At 38.1% G+C, this 11409-nt stretch overlaps 1 protein-coding gene across 1 annotated transcript; it reads right to left on the bottom strand.

Moving 5' to 3' along the window:
• Positions 1 to 455: 455 nt before the first annotated feature.
• On the bottom strand, positions 456 to 1038 carry LOC125819831 (uncharacterized). Its single transcript, XM_049499257.1, has 2 exons — positions 764 to 1038; positions 456 to 651 (listed from the first exon to the last, which is right to left on the bottom strand). The coding sequence occupies exons 1-2, from the start codon at positions 1036 to 1038 to the stop codon at positions 456 to 458; spliced, it is 471 nt and encodes a 156-aa protein (XP_049355214.1).
• Positions 1039 to 11409: the final 10371 nt, after the last annotated feature.

Raw genomic sequence — 11409 nt, 5'->3', positions numbered from 1 at the left:
TGACTGTATAGTTCTTTTGAGCAAAACTCAGGGCTTTGCTTGAATAATATATGGGATGAAGAATCTTCATTCTCCTTTGCCCCAATACTATGCCAAGTGCCACCCCACTTGCATCAGACATAACTTCAAATGGTTGTCCCCAATCCGGTGAAATAATGATCGGTGCAGAAGTCAACTTCTCTTGCAGCCCGTCAAATGCTTTCAGACACGCATCATCAAATTCAAATTTCATCTCCTTTTTGAGAAATTTTCACAATGGGTGTGCAATTTTGGAGAAATCTTTGATAAATCTCTTAGAACCTAGCATGACCTAGAAAACTTTTAGCACCTTTAACGGAGATGGGTTGTGAGAACTTTTAAATAACCTCAACCCTTTTTCTATCAACCTCGATGCATTTTTATGAAATCTGATGGCCTAAGAATATGCCCTTTTTCACCATGAAGTGACACTTCTCTCAGTTTAGAACAAGATTGTATTTTTCATGGCAATTGAGAATATCACCCAAGTGTGCCAAGAAATCCTCAAACGAGTCACCAACCACAGAAAAATCATCCATGAATGCCTCAATAGTATCTTCCACCATATCAGAGAATATAGACATCAGACAACATTTAAAAGTTGTTAGTGCATTACACAACCCGAATAGCGACCTTTTGAAAGAAAACGTACCAAAAGGACAAGTGAAAATAGTCTTCTCTTAGTCTTCTAGAGCAATAGAGATATGATTGTAGCCTAAAAACCCATCTAGAAACCAGTACCAACCCTTTTCCAGTAAGATGATCTAACTTTTGGTCCATGAACGACATTTCGAAGTGATCTTTTTCACTCCATGCATTCAACTTGCGGTTATCCATGCAGACCCTCCAACCAGACATAGGCCTCATAGGGACAAGTTCATTCTTTGAGTTGGGAACCACAGTGATTCCTCTCTTCTTTGGCACACATTGAACCAAACACACCCAATTATTACCAGCGATCAGATAAACTACCCCAGCATCTAAACATTTGATAATCTCATCCTTCAAAACTTCTTGCATTGGAGAATTCAATCTTTTTTGTGCTCAATACTTAATTTACTATCATGCATGAGTTTAATTTTATGAGAATATATACCCGATAGAATACCAATAATGTCAATAATAGTCTATCTTATCGCCTTTTTGAACCGTTTTAACACCAACATTAGCACCTTTACTTGCCCTTCGTTTAAATTAGAAGCAATAATGAACGGCAAAGTGCTATTTTTTCCCAAAAAACATACTGCAAATGAGATGGGAGAGCCTTTAGCACTAATTTCGAAGGCTCATCAATAGATGGTTTTGCGTGCAAAGTTTCTCGATTATTCATATTCGAATCCAACTTCTTTGGTGGGTGACGAGGGAAATCAACCCCATCAAGTGTAGTAACTCATCATACTCATGAATGCCCTCTCCATCAAAATTCGTGGTCACAACGGCTAGTGCTTCAACACCCAATTTCCCCTCAATGGACACTTCTAGTTTCTCCTCAATAATATAATTCACAACGAATACTAAGTTAAGATCACTTTGATGCTTCATTAATTTGTAGATATTAAATGTCACCTCTTCATTATTCAACTGAAAATTTATCTGTTCTATTTCCATATCAACAAAAGCATGCCTAGTAGAAAGGAATGATCTACCTAAGATGATGGGCACCTTAAAGTCAACCTCACAGTCTAATATCACAAAATCAATCGGAAATATGAATATCTCAACTTTAACAAGAACATCTTGTAGTACCCTAATTTGTTTCCTTGCAGTCCGATCAACCATAAGTAGCCATATTGTAGTCGTTTTGGGGGATCACAAGCCCAACTTATTAAACACTGACAGTGACATTAGATTTATGCTAGCACCAAAGTCACATAGGGCCTTAGCAAGGTGTAACATACCAATGGTACATGGGATCGTAAAAGCTCCAGGGTCCTCCTTCTTTTGCACTAGAGATGTAGTAGCAATGGCACTATAATGGTGCAATTTATCATCACCTTCAAAATTGACAACCCTCTTTTTGGTAACAAAATTTTTCATGAACTTAGCATAATTGGCATTTGTTCTAGCTCTTTAATCAAAGAAACATTTATCGATAACTACTTTAACATGGATATGAACTTGCAATACTTTCCTTATTCAGTCTTCTTGACCAACCATTGTGGGAAGGGAGGTGGATGTCTCGAAATTGGAATGAGCTTTTGAGTAACTTCCGCTTCCTTCTCGTTTTGATCCTTAGGTTGTTCCAATACTTCAACTTCATCCTCTTCTGGATCTTCCATACTTTCCACCTAAGTCGGCATGGGAGGGTCAATAGTTTATTTTCCACCCCTAGTAGTAAGTGTCATGCACTGCCCATCATTCTTAGGATTTTGAATAGTATTCCTGGACATGTTCCTTGCTGGCGCAAATTTGTACTTGACGATAGTTGGCTCAATTGCTGCTCAATCTATCTAATAGATACTGCATTTGACTCTACCTTTTACCCAATGCTTGATAAATCAGTATACATCTCTTCCACATTGTCATCAGTTGAGTAAAAATTATTTATCATCTTTGCCATCCTATCCTCAATGCGATTCAAGCGTAGTCCTTCTTCTCGATTCCCTAGTGGAATATAAGGGCCACTCTTATCGTTTCTATTGTTTTACCCATTCATGTTGTAGTTGTTATCACCATTATGGTTCCCATCTCGATTATAGTTCCCTTAACGATTTTAATTACTGTAAAACTGACCTTGGCATCAATTATCCTGATTGGATGCTTGGGTGTTAGTCCGAAAACCCCTCGTTTGATCATTAACAAAGTTCGCATCTTCCTCATAGACATAGTCATCAACCGATGGTGCTCTAGTCTGATAGTTTACTACATTGAACTTCTCAACATTTCTACTTACATGTTTCAAAACCAAGCCAACCTCTGTCCTCAACTTTGCCATCTACTCACGAATATCATCATGGGACTGATTCTATATGGCTTGTATTGAAAAAGTGCTCTTTGATGTATCCAAAGTTCTAGTGCTCCATGCCTTATTATTCTTGAGATCTTTTCAAGTTTCTCAGCAATCTCTTGAAATGTGTTAGCCCCATAATTAAGAACCTCGAGGAATAGTATCCAACACAACTTTCCCAATGTCATCCAGCCCTCCGTAGTAGTTCTCCTTGAGTGACTCATAATCAATGTGGTGGTTCGGCACACTTCTCATGAACCCTGTAAATATGTCCCAAGAATCATTGACAGACTCCCCATGTAGAGCCACAAAGTTGTTAAGTTTATCTTTGAGTTTCAACTTCTTTGACAAAGGGAAGTATTTCTCCAAGAACACTCTATGAAGCTCCGTCCATGTGGTAATTTAATTATATGGAAGCTCAGATAGCCACATGGTAGCATCTCCTGCCAATGATAGTGGGAACACACGCAACCCGATCGCATCCATGTCTAAGTCTGGCCTCCCCACAATGCTCTTTCACATGCTACTGACTTTACTTATATGAACATATGGATCTTCATATGGCAAACCATTAAATAGCCCTCTGGATCTAAGCATTTGCATCAGACTGCTAGTAACCATGAATGCATGTCAAGGTGGTAGTGGGGGAATAACTATGGCACCCGTTCATCCCACAACACTATGATCAACACTGAAATTATCATGCACATCGGGTGCTTGTTGATCTTGCACTCTCGTAAGGTTGTTCTGGTCGTTTCTAGGTACCTCCACTATTCGCGGACATTGGACTCCAACAACCTTTCATGACCAGGGGTACCTCCAAGATGTAACAAGGCGCACATGACCCCGAGAGGCCTCATACAAGTTCCTTAGCATATCATAACATAAAGCAATAGAAATGACGTGGAAATTTAAAACATTTTCCATACAATCAAAGTCCTTTATAAAAACGAGCGGCAGTCTATAACACTTGTTTCAAACCATCTAAAACCATAGATGTCTTTGGGACGCAGCCCATACAAAAATTCTAAAGATAAAATAAAAGACAACATAAGAACATGGTGACTATCTCCTCGGATATTATGAGGACTCACCAAAGCTTTAATACTTGCTCTACTATGATCCTAGCCACGGGGATGGAACACAATATTGCCGGACCCTACATATGAAAAGAATGTAGGCAAGAGTATGCGTTAGTACAAAATGTACTAATTATGATAGCTAACATAACATCATCAAGATCATAACATAAGCATTATCCAACATATGACATAAACTACAAGCATAAGAGATAAAAGCATAGTCATAGGCATAATCAATACATCTAGATCATCATACTATAAGAGAAACACTTCATAAGTAATCTCAAAGCATACTTGTGCAATGCATGGATGAGACCCCATAAATCTCACCCATGCTAAGTAAACCACTTTAGGCCATCATTCATATTCATCATCTTTTGACCTCATCCTTAGCTTATTTCTCATAGACAAGGGAACATTCACCTTTGGTCAAACATATCAAGGAAGGCAATTATAGCAACAATCCAAGATAAACATACATCATATAAGCAAATCTCATATAAAAGAATACTTACAATACTTCCTTGAAGTAACCTTGATTCATCATCATCATGCTACTTTGAGTAGGGACTTGTCCCTCTTTAGCTACATCTACTACTCATGGAAAAATACTTCTTTACTAGTCCAATACATACATTATGCATGAATGGTTACGATTTACCTAGTCAAGGTTGTCAAGGAAAAGCACACTCTCATGCAAATCCAAGCTACTCAAGGAAGGGTACTATTTCTCAATTCAAGCTACCAATGAAATGGTTTGGGATTACCAAGTAATGCTATCATGCAAGCATTCTATTGTGCAAGTTTAAGCTAACCTTAGGAGGAATACGATTTCTCAATCCAAGGCTATCCATGAGATCTATTACTCAAGCTAACATGCATAGTCTTCTCTTACCAAGTCAAGCTATTCATGAAGGGATACCATATCACAACTTCAAGCTATCATAATTCTTCTTCTTCTTCTTCTTCGAAGAGAATATTTGGGAGAGAATTGGGTTTCTTTTTGGTGAGTTGAGAGAATGACTTAAATCACTTAATTTAGAGGTCTAAAGTCCATATTTAGGTGGTCTATATTAGGGTAAAACGACACCACTTAATCCTAATTAAAACCGGAAAACCCCAAAGTGCCCCTAAACTTAACCGCCCAACTGCCTCATTTTTGTCCCAACCAGGAGACCACACTGACGGGCCGTGGGTGGACCCACGGTTAGTCCTGGTCAACCGTGGTTTGGGTTCAGAGACTGGCCAAAAATAGGGCTTGAACCACGACCCCTATCCACGAGGCATAGGTGTCATACCCCTAACTAGAAAGGGGCAAACATCAAGGATATACACAAGCACCTTCTAAATATCTCACTAATCTCATGCCAAAGCTGAAGATTCATAAGTAGCAGAACCTATATGAAGACACATACTAAAACATAGATAACAAAAGGGCCCGTTGGGCTACTTTACAATGGAAACAAGACTAAGTCTACGAAGCCTCTAAAGAGTATGCATCTGAGAATCTGATAACTAGTTAGGACAGGGCCTCGACATACCCATTCTGATATATGTACATACGTAGCAAAATATAGGCTCTAAATATTTGATAGCTCCAGGTAGAGGTGGAGCTTACCAACTGCTAAACTGGAAGTCTCTAGTCTACTGAAAATGCTTGTTGTCCTGAGCACCTGAACCTGTAGTGATACAAATGAAATGCCAAAATAATAGGGACGTCAGTACATATAAAACATGTACTGGTATGTAAAGCAAACTGAATAACAAGTAGACATCAAATATCATGATAGGCAAATTTGAGCATGTGTATGCAGGAGACATAATCTGTAATTGGAATTGTGACCAACCTCCTCATCGAACGTTTCATGGCTTAGTCATTTATATATATATAATCCCTATAATTGCCTAAGTGATATCTTTACTTCATTAATATCGCTTCTTTGCTCTTTGTAAAGCTAACTGTCAGGGAATCACATAATGGCCTACTGACGACGATTAGTGAACCATGTATGGCATCTGTAGCCCACTGTCATGACCACGCATGAAATCACATAGTCTGGTAACGAGGTCTATCAAGGTACGCCTCCAGGGCTCCTGTATGGTCTTCCCACAGGCCTATATCAGTCAGGTGAATCCACGACAGGAAATTCCAGCTGACTATATCTGAATTTTGTGCACAGAGTAGCGTCGCACGTAGTAGCCCTAAATATACCCACCCTACGCTGCAGAGTAGTCTATAATCTCAACTGCTTGCAATTATTTATAATAATTAATTCATTAATCACATAGCTCGTGATACAATTCGTGATTACATTCTTTAGCTTGAGAATCATATATCGTGACCTATGCACTTACCAACAGTCTGTGGTTGGTTTCTTTCTTTATATTTATGCAACATGTACACCGCTAACTTCTAAGAGTTCCAACTGTAGACAAATATAGTTGTGTGAAACATATTGCTTCCTTGAAAAGTACTATAACTCTATAGGTTTAGCACTTAACATGAGAGAGTTTATAAAATAGGATAACTTTCTTTCAAGTATCATAGAATCTATAGTGACATTTATCGGAAGAACATGCGAGTTTAGGTCGTTCCTTAAAGGCAAAAGAGGTTTTTAGCTTTACATACCTTAATTCGGGACTTACTATCTTACGTCATCAAACTCCTTTGCTGAAAACTTTATCTATGACATAAAATCATAAAAGGATAGTATAAGAAACTAATCAAGTGTCACAACAATGCCAAAAACACAATAATGGTTCACGAGCGACAATCTCAACAATTACCATAGATGAGTGGTGTATCACCACACCCTTCTCTTTCTCTACTTTCCAAGTAGGCTTATGACTTATTTACATGTTCAGTATTACTCCTCATCCTTTAACCATAAATAACCAGCCCCCTTAATCATCCACACTTAACATAAAAGTAAAACTCATGGCCTCCGATCACCATCCCACCGGTTCCTCGTTAACGATGTCAAATTCCTTTATAAGCTCATAGTTTAAGTTGGTAGAGAACTAATGCAATAAATTAAAATAATAGGAGATCATATAACCAACTACAACATATTCCTAGCGACTTAGGAATTTCATCAAACACTTGGTAAGCGACAAATTTTCAAGAACTATAATAGTCGCGTTCTCTATATCTCGTCTTTCGTTTTAATGTAACCAGCTTACTTCCCCAATACAATACCATTGACCCCTCATTTGGTCAAAACAACAGCCAACACAACCTTCTACAAACTCCCTCCTCACCAAAACATCAAATACAATGGGTAAAACATGGACTCACGGCTTCCTATCACCGTCCCGTGAGTCCTACCCGCAAATTATACTTAAAGCATCCTTGGAATACTATTTATGAAGATAGAAGAGGATTCATACCTATATATCTAACAAAAGCAGCTCTTTCCCTTCTTTATTCTCCAAGAACAATACTTTTTCCTTCAAGAAAACATTTAGCTAAGTATATCTATAGGTCTATGGAGAGGAAGACACTTGATTCTTGAAGAAACCAACTTACCTTAAGCTTTGGTGGATTGAAGATGAGAAAAACTTGAAGAAATAAGTTGAAACCAGTCCTTACACGTTCTTGAGTATATGAGAAAGTATATCCCAAACTTCTAATATAAAAACAACAAGTTTGGCCGACTTTCTCTAAAGTGCCACATGCCCCGCAGTGATTGGGCAGTGCGTGCGTCTGTCGTAGAATGAACATAACTTTTTACTCCGATATCGTTTTAACGAGTGGTTTGTTTTTCTGGAAACTAGACTCAAATTCCTTCAATTGGATAGGTAGTAGGACCTCTAACTCGTTATATATTAGGAGATATGCTCGTTCAAAGTCAGATGAGAAATGAGATCATTTGTAGTATTCCTCCACAATGAACCTTTAAACTTTAATCTTTTCTTTAATGATCTCTTTGACATAAAACTTTTGTTTAACCCTTCAAATGACTAAATATAAGGGTTACATGGTATGCTAAACCATTTTCAATGATATACCTCTCCCGATATCACATCTATGCATTGGTGTTTACGAGTCGCAAATGTATTTTAAGTTACGGGATATTGCAGTAGGTCACTGCCTTGGGCAGTTTTCTAGGGGTCCTCTTAAAAGGCCCATAGTTGGTCCTTGAAGGGTGGCATCTTGACGTTCTAACATGAAATCCTCTATTTTGAGTATGGGGTGTTACATTATCTCCCCCTTGGGATCATTCGTCCTCAAATGACATTCTAGACACCTTTTAAAGGAAATGACTCTAGACTAGCAACCCATCATGCATGCAACTCATCGAAATGCACATAACCAAAGGAGGAACTTTATCTACAAGCTAAACATACTCCATGCAACTCAAGAGAGATAGGAACTACATCTAACAAGCCAAAATGCATAAAATCCAACATCTACTCATGTTCAATGGGGAACTACCATCTCTGGGCTAAATCATGCTCAACACAATCTCATGGAGCTCATATGCAATTAAATCTCAAAAAGCATATCTAAACATGTTCATCAACTCATCTCATGAAGTCTATAGGCAACTCTACTCAATGCACTACAACATGAGGAAACAATTTACATAAGTCATTGCTTTCAAGACTTAAGCTTTTTCATGAACATGCATATAGAAAAATCATGGCAACATGATTAACGTTTCAAGGACACTTTATCCAATTCTAAGTGTCAATGATCGCTAATTAGTATAATAACTCAACTGAATGAGTTGGGGTCGAATCCCACAAGGAGCGGTACATGTTTAAGATTCAAGAGTAAAGTATGAATATGCTCAAGTCAATCATAGGAATAGACATTTACGAATAAAAACATAATTCAAATTAGGGGTGACACGAATGTCAAATAACAGGGGGATTTTGGTTTCAACTATCAACTACGGCAGCAACAAATAATACGAATTAACAAATATTGAGATAGGTTCTTAGGATGTGATTCAATTATAGGCTAATATAGACAAATGGGTAATTGAAACTGTTAGAAAATAGTTTTAAATTAGTGAATAAGATAGACTATAGAGGAGGTAAACTTTCTCTCGAACAATTTACCGCGAATCAAGTTGGTTTCTCACGAACACCAACAAGCAAGAAAAATAAGAATAGCCTACGCCTTAGTCCATTCACTCTCTCGAGCTGAATATGTGGAAAAGGGTTTAGGATTCACTCTCTCGAGTTGAACCCATGACAACCCAATACCCATAGACGATTAATCAATAATCTTGGTTTTAAAACCTCTCTCTTGAGCAAGCCAAAAACACGAAGGTAGAACTGCATTTGCAACTACAATCCTTCAATTTAAACCACAATTAATGATTGAAATCACTTCTAAACATCATTTAAACTAACAATTAGCAATACCCATAAGCTAAATCAACCCATAATCACATAATCACAACCTAAGAATTGGGGTTTTAGCTAGACATCATAAAAAGATAAAAATTGTTACCAAATTGTGTTTCCATCAACTGGTAAGATTAATTTTGTCTTTACAAAGGTCCAAATTGAAGAATCTCAAAGTACCACTTCCAATTTCTCAAAAATGAAAAACTTCAATTCTTCAAAGCTAAGGAAAACGTGTCTCAATACTCTGAGTTCAAATTGAAAATTAAGTTAATGAATGTTCAGAATAAAAATTGATATAAAACTAGATGTTCAAAAACGTATTTATAGTCGCCAAAAATATGCTGCGAAGTGCCATTCGGCACAGTAAGTCGGGCTCGCCGATCAGCTTGGCGATTCGCCTTTTGGTCAGTTCCATCACCTTTTTGCTTTGGCCTTCAGCATCCTCAAGTTTTGTAACTTTGAGCGATCTAACTCTGCATCGCGGAATCACTTGCCGACTGCTCCTTTCCCTCGCCAATTTGATTTTCTCCTTCAGGGCTTGGCACATTGGAACGGTAGGCGAGATGGTGGCCATTCGGCGATTTGCCAAAGGGACTTGGCGATCACCAGGCCTTCATTTCTTCCTTCTTTTAACTCGCTTTGTTCCTTTTTGCAAATTAGTGTCCATGCTTTGTTCCTCAATCCAAATACCTGGAAATCAAGGATTTTACATCAGTTATTGGCACAAAAGAGCATTTGAGGACACTAAATCCATCCAATTAAGGCTCTAAATGAGTCCGAATTATGGACTCATCAACACCCACAACTTAAATGTTTGCTTGTCCTCAAGTAAAACTCAAGTTCAGTAGTTCAAAACGGATGACTCAAACAGTACTGCACAAGACTGAATCATGAATGTACACAAAAAGACTCAACTTACTCATGCAAGGATCAATTGTGCACTGAAAGATTCAAGTTGTGACTCACCATTATCAAAGATTCTCAAGTTCACAATACTTGCTTCAAATGCAAGTTCAAGCTCAACAAAGGTACTCAAATGCCCTCACACAAAGAATGATTCCATATTCACACACCATGGTTCAACAATTAATAGCTCTGGAATCACATACAACTCTCACACTCACAACGAAGAACACATGCATGACTTCACCCATAAGTTTGCCCTTATTTTCCAATCAACACTTGTTTCAGCTCACTCAAGATAAAAAAGGTCTTTTCAAGGCTTGTAACAGGGCTGAGTGTAAAGGTATGGTCATTTAGGGTCAGTGGCTGCTATCCTCATGAAATGTGGTACGAACAACACTTTCTTTCCTTTTGTTCATCATTCTCATTCATGCTCAAAAGTCGCCCCATTGTTCACTTTCCATGGAATACCGGACACCCCATTTCTTTTGCACTTTCACAACTTTATTTCCAACTTTTTCATTCTTTTTCGTTTTCATTCTTCTTTTCTTTTTCTCTCTTTTTTTGTATGGAGGGGTTCCATCTTTATCAAAATCATGGGTAGAGGGGACTTCTTTGCACTTGTTGATTTACCTTCTCTTTTCACCACACCTCCAACTTAGGCTTTTGGCCTAAGTTGGCTATTCAAACAAACCACATTCCATGAGGATTAAGGGTGAAGGGATAAACACAGGTCACAATTTCATCAAGTTTCATCCAAGGAAAGGCTAAGGCTCAAAAGGTGTTCAAGCGAAGTTCACACACTCACAAGGTAGGCCACAAAAGAGGTATACAGTCAAATTGTTTCACTCTTTAAAATTGTTGCCTAAGATCATTTCAAGAGCTTGCATCACTTAGTAAATTGGACTAACAGGAAAAATTCTAGGTGTCATCACGCATGGTTCACGGTAAGCTCATCACACAAGGCATTGACAGCAATGTCAAACACGACTCCACACTTTCGCTAGTGTGCAATGTTCATCACAAGAGACTCAATTTGATAATCGGCTAGTCACAACGAGATGCAAAAAATTCACATATTGCCTATGCAACTTC

Source organism: Solanum verrucosum, unplaced genomic scaffold (assembly GCF_900185275.1).
Source record: "Solanum verrucosum unplaced genomic scaffold, falcon-dt-bn FXZP01000239.1, whole genome shotgun sequence".
NCBI classification, from domain to species: domain Eukaryota; kingdom Viridiplantae; phylum Streptophyta; class Magnoliopsida; order Solanales; family Solanaceae; genus Solanum; species Solanum verrucosum.
Note: the sequence above shows the minus strand (reverse complement) of the source record. Positions and strands in the feature narration are given on the sequence as shown.